This window comes from Lepidothrix coronata, unplaced genomic scaffold, assembly GCF_001604755.1.
Source record: "Lepidothrix coronata isolate B3197 unplaced genomic scaffold, Lepidothrix_coronata-1.0 Scaffold99, whole genome shotgun sequence".
Classification (NCBI taxonomy): Eukaryota; Metazoa; Chordata; class Aves; order Passeriformes; family Pipridae; genus Lepidothrix; species Lepidothrix coronata.
In genome coordinates this window covers 2840828-2856198 of record NW_016690279.1, presented here as the reverse complement: position 1 = coordinate 2856198, position 15371 = coordinate 2840828, and the positions used below count along the sequence as shown (strand labels likewise).

Below are 15371 nucleotides of genomic sequence, written 5' to 3'. Positions count from 1 at the left end.
CCCTTTCCCGCCCAGGGGAGCATGAGAACATCCCGGGGGCCCGGCAGTTCCCAGCCGGCGGGAGGGCTCGGCTCCGCACGGGACAGCAGGTCCCGGTCAGGAATGGGCTCAGCTGGCTGAGCTGAGTCGCCTCTGCCCGCAAGTGGTGGCTTAGCATGAGAGTGTCTGGCAAAGGGGCAGGTTTGGTGGGAGCCAGGGAAGGTTCCTGTAAATCCACAGGCTCATAAATGAGGAGCAAACACCGTGGTTGGTTCCTGTCTCCTGGTGAGCAAGTTTGGCGGCTGGAGCTCTGTGCCCTGCACATCCTGGGGGCCAGGAAAGTCAGTCCCGTGGGGACTGCACCTCCTGGCCTGTACATCCGAGAGCTTCTCCACAGTTTGGGAATCCTGACTGTGGCTGCAGGGGATTTGCTGGCTATAGGGAATTGGGAAAGGTTCAAGTTAGAAGCTTCATTTTCCTCTGCCAGGACTGTGAGACGAGCCTTGAAGCAGCCTGTGAGCCCTGCACACAGTTTCAGCAGGGAGCAGCAGCCTGTCAGAACAGAAGAACAGTTACCAGCACATGGTTTGCTGGCTCCTGCCATGCTCTTTGTGCCATGACTGATGTCTGGAAGGGGAAAAGCTCCCCTTCACTCTGAGAGAGATTCCAACCCTGCTGGTCGCTGGTGGGCAGTGTGAGGAGTAATCATCTGATTTCCCAACAAGGGATGGTGACACCCCAGGTTCCATGTGATGCTTGTTCCATCTTTGTCAGCCCATATGTTATTGACTCATTTTTTCAGCTATGTGTCATGTAAATAAGCCTTGTCTGCAATAACAGTAAGACCAGAAGAGGTGTAAAGCCCAAGCAGTGCTGTGCATCCTGGCTCTGTTCCACAGTGGTGTTATTCCCCGGGCTTCACACACCAGGTTTGCCCCACTCACTTCAGGAATTGCCAGTGTTGCTGATCTGAATTGCCTTAAAACATCTTATTTTTTGAGTCCTGGCTCTCTGGTGCTGCCTTGGTTTTTTTATCCTGCCTCTCCTGACTGCCACACCCGGGATCCTCTCTCAGAGCAATAAGGCACTGGAGCATGGAGAGGTTTCGAGCAAGTCTGGGGTACCTCACTGCTGCTGGGTATGTAGTGTCTTCTCTAAATCTCTCTTTCTCTCTGTCTTGGTAGCTCTTGTATGGTTTTTTCCACTGAAAACCTCCTTTGCTAGTCAAAAATCTCCCTCAAAGGATAGCTGAGGCTGCTGTCGAGCAGTAGGAGATGGGAATTGCCTGGCTGGGGGCAGGCTCTTCTTCCCCACCAGGTTTTCTGGTCTCCAGAGAGTCACTCCAGATGTAAGGCCTGAGAAATTATATTCTTTCCCAAATGTTTGTTTCCCCTAGACATTTAAATAGCTTAATGGGACCTTTCATCCTGTCTGTAGTGGCCAAATTCTTGTCCTTGGAGATTTCCTCTGGCCCTGCAGCTTCAGTGTGAAACTGTTTTCTCAGATCAGTTCTCTGTTTGTCACACTTAAACCTGCAGATTTGTGTTTGGCCTCCTCTTAAGGGGCAGAGAGAGCAGAAACCCCCCTCAACTGCCTGTCATCCATGTACCACTTTGTAAATACAACTTGACTTGTAAATACAGCAGCCAGGAGCCTCCTTTTTCTTGCTCCAACATCCTCTAAATAACCACTAAAGACACACTCAGCCACTGCCAATGATTTGACCCCTCTGAATGGCTCTTTTACAGTTTTTATAGAATAACACAATGCTTTCCTGTGCTTACATTAAAGGAGGAGCAGCTGCATCGTACTTGGTATTTGATCTTTCAAGAAATGCCTTGAACTTCCCTGTCCTGCTGCTTCCAGGAGAGATCTTGGTCCCAGCTACTCATCTTAGCAGGGAAGTAGAGAAGGATGAGACCAGAAGTACTCAGAGAAGGACATTATAAGACCCATGAGTGATTATCTTGCGAAAGCCCCCTAACCAGTGTGTTTATGTACACCCAGGTACTTGTTCTTTTTACAGGATGAGTGCCCGTGTCTACTGTGAAGACTTTCTCTTCCCGAAGGTGCACAGAACCATGGCAGACCTATGGTGGGTTTACTCCAAACCTGTCCCAGCAGATGGCAGAGAGCTGTGGACCTTGTTTCTGCAGTGTTCCTGCATTACAGCACTGATAGGAGGCCTCTTTTACAACTGGATGTTTGCTTCCCTGGAGTACTCCTGGCATCTCTCCACTGCAGTGTCCATCTCCTTCAGCCTGCTCCTTCTCCTGACCCTTTTCCTGGTGCATCCTGCCCGCTGTGTCTTCAGTATGATCATGCCAACGCTGGGCACCAAGCAAGGCCGGAAACTTCTCCTGTCGACCTGCGTCGCGATCGCGGTGGTGAACACAACACCCAACATCGTCAGCAACATCCAAACCATCCTGCAGGTCATCAAGTGCATCTGCAAGAATTCCTCTGACAGCCTTCTGAACTCCACTGCCCTGCTGCAGGCGGCCTCCCAGGAGTTTGGGGGTGCAATCCAAGAAGCCATTAATCTGTTAACCTTTTATAAGCCCATGAATGGACGCTTTAAGTTTTCATCGCTTCAGAACACCTCCTCCATATACCAAAAAATGGACCTTGCAGGTGAGAAAATCAGTAGGGACTTTTTGTCTGCTGAGGTACTGGTCAGAGACTCTGTACGAGTAGGCAACAGGCTGGTTGCTGGTTTCTCCATGCTCTATCTCTGTTTTGAGTCCACCTGGTACTTGAAAAATTATCTCACCAACCTCCGCTTCGACAATTTTTACATCACCGAGAAGCTGGAGCGTTTGGCTGCGGACAGAAAAGCAGCTCACCTGCTGGTGGACTCATCCAAAAACCTCATCCGACCGACAGGCTTGAAGCTGTCCCGGGAAGAAGGGCTGCAGTGCCTCGTGCAGGCCGTGCTGCTCACCGTGGCCCTGCTGCTGCTGCTGCTGCTGCTGGCGATGGAGCACTTTGCCTTCAGCGTGGCAGACACTGCGGTGAGAAAGGCGGCTCAGTTCTCAGTGGTGCCCGTCACCCTCCACATCAAATACAAGGTGGGTGCTGGGGTGCCCTGTGCTGCCCTGCACGGGGACCCCGCTGTGTGTCACATCACAGGAGGTGGTGGTGGGGATTACAATCTTTGTACCCTTATTTACCCACTTCTGACTTCCCTCCCCAGCAGCCAGATGGATGAGCAACAGGCCTGGGGGGGAGAAGGAAGAGGCACAACCTCAGTTGCTCCTTGGAGTGCATCAAACAGCAGCAGATACCTGCTCCAAACTGCAGCCCCTCGGGAGCGAGGAGGGGAGCAAACAGTGCCTCACGCTGCAAAGACACTGCCAGCAGCAGGCACTCAGACCTCCCTTTCCTGGGCAAGGTGGAGGAATGGGAGTCCCTGTGGCACTGTCCCTCCACTGCAGAGCAGGTGCAAGCCCAAAAGGAAGGGGGAAGCTGATGAACGCTGAGGATGTCTCCTCATCTTATTGCACTGGCTGTCTTTTAAGTAGAAAGCCCTGCTCCCTGGCTTCATTTTTACCCTGTGCAATCCTTTTCACAAACCTCTCCAGTTCATATTTCAATATCATTTATCTGGACTAGTTCTGGTTTGGTGTTTTAGCTTCCCTTTTCTGTCAGACAGCTTGCTTCCCTCCCCAGCCTTAGTGCAGACACCTGCTTACGATGGATTTACATGAAAATAATCAGGGCTTAGGAAAAGCCTCTAATATTCAGATATGCAGACACTAATACTGCTGCCTGGATGATGCCTTTCACCACAAATCTCACACAGTGAATACCTGTTATGATCTCTGTGGCAGCAGATAAAAATGACAGATAGGACTGGTTCTCACCGTGCCCAGTACTCAGCACCTCCACTGTTACTCTCACTCAGACTGAAGTGTACAGACACTTCAGTGTCCTTCCCCTAGTGCTGTAAGGTGATTCCCCATCCCCAGGCTGCTGTTTCTGTAGAAACTGGTTGATTTTGGTTAGTTCATACTCCATTTACCTTTTAACTCTATTTCAGGCTAAAATAGGGATCCTGCCCTCTTTTATCGAAGGTTTTGGGTTTCCTGCTGAGGAATTGCCACTTCAGGATTTCGAGCAGAACTACCACCATTATCTGATCTCCAGCTCTGCCCACTGCAGGATCAGCCCCCCAGTGCCTCCCAACCCCTCTGTGCTGCTCGTTGTGGGGCTGCTCTTCTGCATCCTCTACTCCACCGTGTTCCTGGAAACCTACGCACGCCGCCTGTGCCGAAAAATCGCCGCCTCCTTCTTCCCGAGCTGGGAGGAGAAGCGAGTGCTTTACCTCTACAGGAAGCTGTCCAGGAGGCAAAACAAGAAGCAAAGCTGTGTGAAGGACTGAGGGTGCTTTTGGAAATCGAGGGGATGTCTGACACCTGTGGCAGTGGCTCAGCACAGGCTTCTGCAAGAGCATCACACAATTTTCCAGAGTTAGAGAAGTGCTGGAGCCTGGGGAAAAAACATTTGACAAAAAAAAAAAATAAAATTTAAATGTCACATTTTGCATCAATTTGAGGAAAATGGGGTAATTTTTTTTTTTTTTTTTTATATCTAGAAGTTCTGGAGTCAATTGTTCCAGGAGGTGGGAGATGATGGCTCATATGACTTGGAGCATATCTGCAGCATTAGCCAAGGCTAACTGCTGCCTGGGAAATACATGGCAGCTGGGGTAGGGGAAGAGCTCATTCACCTCCTTCACCACATCCATGCTGGAAGAAGTACACGCTTCCTTTCTCAAGTTAGACCTTCAGGCAGCAAGAAAGGAAACTCATTTGACTCGATTAATTTAATTTTCAAGGGGTTTTTCTCTCAAGTTTCATGCATAGAAACCTGGATAGACTGGATAAATTTAGAAGAGAGTCTACTCACCCAAGAAAGTGTCATTTCAGCCTGCTGAAGTAAATTCAAGACCAATATCACCATGAGAGGCATATCCTGGGCATGGGTGGTGGTGGAAATCAGCACATGAGGACAAAAACTCTTCAAAATGGCAGTCCAAAATAAAATATAAATAAAATAGCTGAAGGAACTCAGAAGAGGATGAGGGCAGCCAATAAAGGTCAATTTGGGTGTCGGTCTCTTTTCCCAAGTAACAAGTGATAGGATGAGAGGAAACAGCCTCAAGTTGTGCCTCAAGGAGAGGTTTAGGAAAAATTTCTTCAAGGTTTATCAAGCACGGGAACAGGCTGCCCAGGGCAGTGGTGGGGTCACCATCCCTGGAGGGATTTAAAAGACTTGTACATGTGGCACCTGTGGACATGGTTTAGTGGTGGCCTTGGCAGTGCTGGGATAATGTTTGGACTTGATGATTTTAAATGTTGGGTTGTTTCAAACTCAGAAACTATGCCATTGTATCCAAAATGCATAAATCCATCACTAGGGCAGCATCTGAAGTGTGTTATTTTTGAAAGAGAGGCAGATGGGACACCTCTGTAAGGGCAGGAGCCAGAGGGGGGGGAGATCCATCTGTGCCAGGTTATAAACAAAGCAACTTCACAGCTTCATTTCTTCGAAGCATCCCTATTATTTTCCTCCCTTCTTCCATTAAAGTCTTCATTAAGGTAATTATTCGACATAATGCACCTCAATGAGATTAAATGACAGAAGTGAAGTGGCAGCTGCTGCCAGATGCACCGGATTTTCTCAGCTTCCGAGGTACTTGAAGCAAGTAGGTCTGGATTATATTTTTTAAGCATTTATCTAAGAAAACCCTGCTGCATTCATCACCCCAGGTTTCTTAATTTCCTGCTGTTCTGATGATTAATCCAAGCACCTTTTTGCCTCTGCAGCAATGGGGGGCTTTGTCATGGGGTTTCTCTAGGAAATACTACTGAGTAGCCAAAATTATCTGGAGTCAGGGGTTAAAATAGCGCTGGGAGAAGAGAGGAGCACCTCTAGCCAGCTAAGCATCCCAGTAGCATCTCCCCTTCCAACAAGAACATCTTTTTAAAAAGTTTTTCCTCGGGAAGACTCATCTTTTTGGCAGGGATGAGCATTGGTGATGAGCTTGTGCAGCACAGCAGTCACGTCGCCCCTGGTGCCGACTCGGGCTGTTGTGCTTTCCCCGGGCAGGGGAGCTGGCAGGAGGCAGAGCTGCTGGAAATTGCTTTGCTCTCCTGAGAGGTATTGTTCCTCAGATAAAGGTGTGACAAAAAAGGAAACATTACCATTATAGAGCTATACTGTGCCCTGGAGAGGTCAGCTGCCTCGTCAGGGTTTGCTTAATGGTGCGACAGAGAAATGCTGAACAGATGAACCAGCAGGCAACATTCATTTATTCACATATTTTTTTTATTAAGTATGACTAATATACAAGCCTTGTTATTTGCTAAGGGATTTTCATTCCTCGGAGCCCCTCCATACTCCCACTCTCACTCCTGCTCATTGTGGCTCTCGTTGCCTTCGTTTTCCCTCAGCACATCCCTCCTGTCCCACAGGCAAGAGGACACAGGGACCAAGGCTTTGCCCTGTGTCACTGTCACCCACCAGCCCCTCGTGTTGGGTCTGGAGCCCTTGAGGTGGGTCCTGAGTGTCCAGCTCAGGGAAATTCCTGCTGGTCAGTGCTGCTCCTACTTATTTACTGTCCCTGACTGTGTTCTGCAGGGAAGGGTTTCACTACATCTGGTTTCCAGGCTTGGTTATTCATGAAGTTTAAAGTTCAGGGTCAGACATTCACATGCACTGAGGCAGAGGCAGGGCTGGGGTGCTGTGGTGGGGCTGGGGAGCTTCCTTGCACTTGCTGAGGTTTGAGGCTTCTTAATTACATAGAGAAAAGTGTTAATCACAAGAGAGAAAGGCCCCTGGGTTGCTCTCTTCTCCAGGAGTGCAATAAGTCCCGTGGGCACAAAGTCACTCTCACATGGGGCAGCCCTGAAAGCCCTGATTGCCTTGGAGTTCTGTGGTGTGTTTTAGTGGATTTTTCACAGGCAAAACATATGCTAAGTTCCTGCCCACGGCTGGCTGGCAGGCAAGAATGAATGGCCTTAATATACTGAGGAGCAAGTGCACATTATTTCACTCAGACAGTCTCTAGGAAAGATCTCAAAAACAGCCACAAATCTGCATCTGCCAGAGCAGACAGCCAAGCAGACAAAAACCTTTCTCCTCAAGTGTTTCCTGATTTTTAAGCAAACTCCATTTTTACTGCATTTATCCTACCTACGGTATTTGCACTGTTACTGCTATGGAGAAGCAACACTTCCATGCACCAAACTTTAGAGAAGGAAGTATTAATGACCACAAATAAAAGCAAATAAAAGCTGTTTCATAGCGTTCTGTGTGCAATTCATAGCAAGGGTTTCCCTGGTCCTGGCTCTTTCTAATGCAGATCGTGTCAGGGTTTCATTCTGAACTCAATGCCTCACGTTAGAAAATTTCCAAATTAGTTGTAACTAATTTCCAAATTAGTTGTAACAGTCCTTCATCCTGCGACAAAAACAGTTGAAATGGGGTAGAAGCAACATTGGTTATCCCAGAAGGCTGCTGAAAGCTGGGATGTGGATACAGAAGCCAATCCTCCAGGCACCTTTCTCAGTCCCCTGATTTCCAGGTTTCACTCTGAAATCACTGATTTCTCACTCTCCAGGCACTCAGAGAAGCCCCTCCTCATCTGCAATATCTGTTTTCATCCCTTTACTAATTTCTGTGAAGTGAGAGGCTTTTCCCTTGAGGTCTCAGGCTGCGAACGCAGCAGGGAAGCAAGGGAGGGGAGAAGGGGTCATTTTCCTCTAATGTGTGAAAGTGGCCTCATTTTAATGTCTTTAAAATTTTGGTTCCTTCAAAATATATTAGCTGAAGTATTAGCTGCAGAAAGATCACCAGTTCCTCTGTGTCCTCAAGGCATTTTCAAGACACGGTGCATCACAGATTCAATAACAACATATCTTTAAAAGAGAGATTATACAAACCAGAAAGAAATGTAACCCAAAGCCATGAGGGAACTCTGCCGGTCAGATGGGGAAGAGAGGAGCCTGAGATGACCTGCAGAGCTGCCTGTGCTCCCTGAACTTGGAAGTAACTAACCATCCCTGTCCTTGGGGCTGGGAAAGCATCATTTCCCTGTGACAGCATTGCCCTGGGCTCGATGCTACAATAAGTGGTTGGAGCTCCTTAAGCCTGGCACCAGCAGGTCCATCAGGCACCCCCTGCCCAGTGGGAAATGCTGCCTGCCCCATTCCCCAGGCAAAGATCCTGAAGATACTCTTGTCTTCAAGCCTGAATTGGTTTTCACCCACAGAAATCTGTATCACTGTCTTCCTCTTCATTGTTTTGCATTCCCTTCTCCTTCTCTTCATCCACAAAGTTTTCCACATGCTGTTCCCTCCCTCCCACATCGTTGCCACAGATGTGATGCAGCCCAGGTCCGTGAGCTGGTCCCTCTGGGGCTGCTCACAGGAATCAGTAGAAAACCACCAGGTAGTTCAGTTCTGTGTGCATGTGGCACTGCCCAGTCGCCTTTGCATCTGTTTAATTCCTTCACAACTGCCTTTTTTGCTCGAGTTCGATCTCTGAGAGCATTAACCCATAAAGCCCCAGAGTGATTTGCTTCTTGGCTGTGACTCTGGAACACTGAAGGCAATTTTGCCAGAACTTCCCTCTCCTCTATCTTTCTGATTGAGCAATAACTGCTGCTTCTGTGAGATTGACTCATAGTCCATCTCTAATAGCACTTGTCAGCCCTCAGGCTGCTTTGCAGAGCCACGAGCACCTTCCTTCCTGGTCCCTGTTGAGCTGCAGGGTGCAAAAGTGGGAATTACTTCCCCACCATCACTTGCAATTCAAAATTTGGACATTGCCTAGGGTGCTAAACCCAGTAACAAGTCCCTAAAAACCACTTGTGGCTTCTGTCATTCCATTTCTCCACTGGCACTGTGTGGGTGCAGCCTCTGTGTCCCAGCTCTAACAGCAGAAGTTTTATGGGTTTAATATTTGTAGGTTATGAGGCTCTAGGGAATGGAGAGGTGTTTTATCACAGATTTGAATAAGAGGATCACTTTCTCCCAGCTTTGTTTACTAAATATATGAAGTCATAGAGGTCTTTTCAGTCTTTCCACCCAGGTTTGTACAGACCAGCCTTAGAAATTTGCCTGTGAAATGCTAGACTTGAATCACCCAGCATCAGGACGATCCTACATATTTTGGATATGCACCTCAGTGTCTGGGATTAGCAGGACACTTCTGACTGTAACTGAAATCTAATCTAATAAAAAAAAAGCAAGCTCTCTCCTTGTCCTTTCCTCCATCCACAGGTTAGGGGACCTTTAGCATTTAGCCCTGCAAACACAATTGCTCTTTAAATATGAAAATGCATTTTCTGAGTGCAGAGACATCAGAAGCAAGCACAGAGCTGGCAGCAAATTCTGGCTCCTACTGTCCATCAGGGAGACTCTGGATCTCCCAGCCTGACCATCAGGGAGACACCAGACACCCCAGCCTCATCGTTGGAAAAATACAGGATCTCCTAGTCCAGAACTGGGTAAGCCTTTTCCCAAAGAAGTAACAGTGATGTGCTTGTCTGGGACAGGGATGGCTATGGGAAAGACAGAACAAGGAGGTCACTACCTCATGTCCAGGGAAGGCATCCCTCTGCCCCAGCCCAAGGGATACAGGAAAGGCCATGGATCTCAGTGGCATCGCTCCGGTCCCATCCTCCTGAGGATGAGGAAGGAAGGAAGGAAGGAAGGACTCCTCATCCTTAGCTCTCTTTGCCCAGGTGGGGGGAACAGTGGAGCCCGAGGATCGGCTGGGGACACAAGGCACCCACAGCCGGGAGCCCTGGAGCGAACACACTGCTGGGGGACTCTCAGCCCCTGCGTCTCTGCACCCTGGCTTCTCTAAGCTGCAACCCCATCCCCTGCCTGGGCTCCTTCCTCCTCCTCCTCCTCCTCTTCGGCTCAGCGGTGCGCTAGGACCCGGCGGGAGAAGGCAGGGGATGCCGGGGGGAGGCGATGGGGGGTCCCAGGGGTGGAGGTATCCCCGGGGGGGCTGCGGGCGGTCCTGAGGGAGTCCTGGTGATTCCTGAGGGTCCCGGCGGCTGAGGGAGGTCCTGGAGGCTCCCGGGAGTTGGGGGTCCTGGGCAGTCCCGAGTGGTTCCCAGGACTGGGGACTCCTGGAGGGTCTCGGGGACTGGGGGAATCCTGACCGCTCCCCGCCCCTCTCCATGAGGAGTTTGCAGGGGAGGGGGGTGCAAAGAACCGGGCGGCTGCAAGATTTGGGGTGAATCGTTGGAAAGAAGGGAGGGAGGAGCCGGGGTGGGCGGGAAGGCGGGGAGGGGGCGCGGGGGCAGCCCCGGCTCTCGCCGCAGGGTGCGCGGGGCTCCGCCGCGAACGGCTGCGGGGACGATGGAGAACGGCTCGGGAGCCGCGCTGGGCGGCAGCGGCAACCAGAGCCTGGGCAGGATGCCCCGGCAGCCCCTGGAGCTGCAGGTGGTCACCATCCTGCTGGTGCTGCTCATCTGCGGGGTGGGCATCGCGGGCAACGCGATGGTGGTGCTGGTGGTGCTGCGCACCAAGCACATGGTGACCCCCACCAACTGCTACCTGGTGAGCCTGGCGGTGGCCGACCTCATCGTGCTGCTGGCGGCCGGGCTGCCCAACATCTCTGAAGTGGTGGCTTCTTGGGTGTACGGCTACGCCGGCTGCCTCTGCATCACCTACTTGCAGTACCTGGGCATCAACACCTCCGCCTGGTCCATCGCTGCCTTCACGGTGGAGCGGTACATCGCCATCTGCCACGCCATCAAGGCGCAGCTCCTGTGCACCGTGTCCCGCGCCAAGCGCATCATCGCCTCGCTGTGGCTCTTCACCTCCCTGTACTGCCTCGTGTGGTTCTTCCTGGTGGACACGACCCAGGTCACCTTCTCGGATGGGGCACAGGTCACCTGTGGCTACCGGGTCTCCAGAAGCCTTTACCTGCCCATTTACTTCTTGGATTTTGCTGTCTTCTACGTCATCCCACTGGGGCTGGCCACTGTCCTCTACGGCCTCATTGCCCGCATCCTCTTCATGAGCCCCCTGCCCGCCACCCCGCAGCATTCCTGCCTGGCCTCCGTGCACCAGGGCAGCTCCCTCGGGCTCTCCTGCCGGGCCAACAAGGGGGCCCTGAGCTCCCGAAAGCAGGTAGGGGCTCCCCGCAGTGCTGGGACACGCTGGGCTGCGGGCAGCACTGTCAGGGGCTCGGGGCTTTGAGGGGCACCCTGGCACGGGACGGGGTGCCACAGTATTTTGCTTCCCTTTGTGGGGGGAGTGGAGAGGGTTGGTTTGCTGCAAAGAAGCCTCCCCCAGGCCCAGCTGGGGTCTGGCAGCACAGATGGGCTCCCCCTGCTTTGGCTGGGCTTGCTGGAGCAGGACAGGGCTTCAGCACCACTTGGGAGTGGCAGGAGTGCAGGCATGTTTGCTGGCTAATTAATTCCTGATTGCCTCCCCGAGGAGGGGAGGGCTGGGTCACCTTATGCCAGCGAGACTCGCCTTTCAGGCAGGGTCCTGGGCAGGTGACCTCGGATTTAAAGGAGCAAAGGGAAAGGAGAGCTTCCTTCCCTCTGAGCCCAACCCGGGCTGCAGCCCCCCCAGTCCCTGCAGCTGGGGAAGGTACTTGGATGTCACAGTGGTGTGTTTGCCTCTTGGTGATTCCTCTGTCATTCAGCTGCCTGCTCACTGCTCATATCCTTCTCCTTCCACCTCCTTCTGTCCTCATTCCTCCTCTTTCCCTGTACACATGGACAATCACTGCCTCATGTTCCACCTCTTTGGACAGATCATTATCTAGACATGGGACACTCCTGCCTGCCTGTCCACCGTCCTGCTGTTTGCAGGAGCCCATCCCTTTCTGGATAGGCAGAGACATAGTCTGTTTTAAAGGGAAGGGCTGATTTTGGGAGTTTGGTTTGAGTCCTTGATATCATTAGTTCTGTTGGGATGTCCAGACAGCCCAAAACAGGCAAGCAGGCCTGCCCTAAAGTCCTTGTGTTTCCCACTCAGTGTCTTGTTGCCTGCCTTGCACAGAAACCTCCATTCCCCAGAAGAGACGAGTCAGAGTCACGGAGGGGAAGCGAACAGCCCACAGAACGTGTATGTCTTCATGCAATTCCAAGTCTTTCCAGTTCAGCTTTTCCTCCCTTTTTCTCCAGCACTGAAAAGTTTAAAGCAAGTGCTGAGTTCTGCAGAAGTATTTGCCTGCTCTCCCAGGGCCACTGGCTGCTGTGGGAGCCTCAGGCAGGGTGTTCAGCAGCGAGGGCTCTTGATACAAAGCAGGTCAATGGATCTCTCCTTCCAGAGCAGCTGCTGGAGGGGCTGTGCCTCTCACCCCCCCGGTGCTGTGCCATGGAGTGGCTGGGCTGCACAAAGCATGCTCCAGCATCATTAGGACAAGTGGCTGTTGGGGCTGGATGAGGGGCACTCCAGCTCCTGGAAACATTTTGTGCTCTTTTTTCCTTTACACTGGGAGTTTACTCGAGATCATCATTACCTCCCGAAATATCTCAGCATGCAGGCTTCTCCTGGATGGCCTGGCATCACAGAGCTGGCATCGTTAGGAATAAAGATGGCACTGAGTTTTTAAAACTATAAAGCAGTTTTCCAGGGCTTCCTGTAGCTGAGTGTGTGTAGCTCAGGAGGTCCCTCTGACCGGAGTACAGTCTTCCCCCTCTGGCCTCTCTTTATAGAGGAACTGGTTCTTCCAGGTCCCGTGCCCAGAGTCCCCTGGGAGAGGTCCTACAGGGGCTACCTCAGAGGTACCCATTTTTCTCCCTTGACTCTAAAGAGCCTGGATGGGGGTGTTTTGCTGTGACTGTGCTCCTACACAGCCCCAGCACTCCACTGCTTACAGGGTGTGGAGACGCTGCTCTTCCCTCACTGGTGCCTCGAAAACATTTAAGTCCAGAGCAGGACTACACAAGGTGTAAGTTTTACTGTGTTCATCACTGATACAAACGCAAGCCACCTCCAAGCACTTATTTCACCTGCTGGGGAGGGACCACTAGAGGGAGTGGGATTCCTAAAAAAAGGATATGCAGCTCAGGATGATGGTGCGGGAACCAGGAGGGGGGACATTGGCTGGGGAGATGAGCTGCCCCTCAGCTTTGGCATAGGGACCCAGGATGTAGTCAGAAGTGTGTACAGCAGATATCCTTGGCCATCTAACAACGCTGTTTCACGTGCTTAAAAGTAGTTTTCAGTTTAATATCAGCTGATCTGGTAAAACATCCCCTTCTGTCTGCAAATCCGCATCTTGCTTCTATCCACAGCTCATTTACAGCTGTTCCGTGTGCACTGTGTGCAACAAAGTTGTGGCAGAACACTTGGAAAATTGTTGTCCCTGAGCTGGTGCTACCCTGAAAGATGCTTGAAGGCCACAAAACCTAAAACCAAAAGCTTGTGAGATGTGTCTTGCTCTTCTGGATCCAGCCAGCCCTTGTAAAGGCATTGCAAAGCTCTGAAGCTTTTACTGACACCACTTTCACATTCTCTCATATCTTTCCCAAAAGGCAGCAAACTGTGGCAGCAAACAAGCTGGAGTCTTAGCAACAGCTTCCACACTCATTGTATCACTGTGAGATCTTATTCTGGGAAGTGTCCTCACTGTTCCATTAAACCACACACAGCAAATCCCTTCTATTTTGGCCTCAGCTTGATAACAGTCCCTTTCTTGTAGGGAAAGTTTTGTTGCCACTACCAACCACCCCCCAGTTTCTACTCACAGCATTACAGGAAGGCATAGTTCCTTCTGAGGAAGTAAAAAAAGCACTCCAAGAAAAGTTGAGAGACTGTAAATGTGATCTATGATTATTTCCATACCGAGAACTGGAGTTATTGCACAACTCCCCCCCTGACGTTTGCAACGCCACTGCCTTGATATGTATGTGGCATCAGTGTTTAGTCATATTTTCCTCCATGGGGACGTGTGTATTTTGTAAGTATTTGTTGCATGAGGATTGTCACCTCCCAGAAATAGCTGTTGAAATTATTAGAATCACTGAGGTTTCGGTACAAACACCCATTTTCCCAAGCAAGCTTGTGTCGAGCTGAGGGCAATTACTGCTCACTTCTGAATTCTCAGTTTCTTCTTGTTCCCACTATGTTAATGTAGTACTTCCCCAGTGTGCTGCAAATTAAAATAACCCATGCCAATTAGCTAAGTAACTCCCATATCAGCACAAGGAGGAATTTCTTTAAGACTCCTGACAGTCTCCTCTGCCCCCACTTGTTGCTCTGTATCAGGAGCCTATTTCCTGGAACAATATGTCTGATGTAGGAAACCAGGAAACCCTAGGCAGGGAGATGAGATATATTCTAAGGTACTCCCAAAACTTAGGTCTCCACCTTTGGACAAGTATTTTCCCCATTGATTTATTGTTAGGCACAACTGTCAACTTTTTTTTTTCCTGGTACAGAAATTTCTATGATTATCCTAGCCCACTTCCAGGATGGTGGATGGTTCTGAAGCATTTTAGAGGATCTTCAAGGGTAGATGAAAACCTATAATTTAAGGGTTTATTTATGCAAGATTGTTTCCTGAGAAAAATAGTTTCAGAGACGAAGAGCTCCATGGTTTGGGTGCCTATTTTAAAAATGCTTAAAGAGAGATAAAAGCACTGTGTAGACTGAATGAGCTGTCTGCAGCACTTCTCTAGGAGGGAATGTTCTGCTGGAGGTTCAGCATCACCTGACTATGTCTCTTTTTTGCATTTCCCACCGCTAAGGTGACCAAAATGCTGGCGGTGGTGGTGGTGCTCTTCGCCCTGCTGTGGCTGCCTTACCGCACGCTGGTGGTGGTGAACTCCTTCATGGACCCTCCCTACCTGAACACCTGGTTCCTTCTCTTCTGCCGCATGTGCATCTACCTGAACAGCGCCATCAACCCCATCATCTACAACCTCATGTCGCAGAAGTTCAGGGCTGCCTTCAGGAAGCTGTACAAGTGCGAGGAGAAGCGCCCTGAGCCCCCCGCCCCGTGCGCCGCCCCGGCGCCCTACAGCGTCGGGAGGGACTGTTCCCACGACAGCTCTGAGCACAACGGCACCCAGCAAGAAGACCTGCACAGCCTCCCTGCCCCTGCAAAGAAGAACAAGCAAATCCTGGGACCCTGAAGCAAATCTTGGGAGCTGTGTGGCTGTACGGCTGTGTTGGGAAAACGCCAAGGGGAATCGCTTTGGCGCTGCAGGGAGATGCATTTAACACTTCTCCGGGGCATTTAACAAAGCACATTGTTAAAGTCAAATCGGTTTGCTTTTCCTTCACGCTAATTTATTCTTGTTTGGTGAAGTGTTAGGCGCAGATCAGTGTTTAGCATCTTTAAAGCATCTATTGTAAATACAGCAGGGCAATGTCATTCTCTGTTATGTGCAAGAGCAGTTG

General features: G+C 50.6%; 2 protein-coding genes across 2 annotated transcripts; both read left to right on the top strand.

The window, feature by feature from the left end:
• Positions 1-1073: 1073 nt before the first annotated feature.
• On the top strand, positions 1074-4363 carry OCSTAMP (osteoclast stimulatory transmembrane protein). Its single transcript, XM_017822598.1, has 3 exons — positions 1074-1117; positions 2006-3050; positions 4022-4363. Exons 1-3 carry the CDS (start codon positions 1074-1076, stop codon positions 4361-4363), a joined length of 1431 nt encoding a protein of 476 aa, XP_017678087.1.
• A 5998-nt stretch (positions 4364-10361) lies between these two features.
• On the top strand, positions 10362-15138 carry LOC108501036 (thyrotropin-releasing hormone receptor-like). Its single transcript, XM_017822557.1, has 2 exons — positions 10362-11138; positions 14717-15138. The coding sequence occupies exons 1-2, from the start codon at positions 10362-10364 to the stop codon at positions 15101-15103; spliced, it is 1164 nt and encodes a 387-aa protein (XP_017678046.1). The 3' UTR covers positions 15104-15138.
• Positions 15139-15371: the final 233 nt, after the last annotated feature.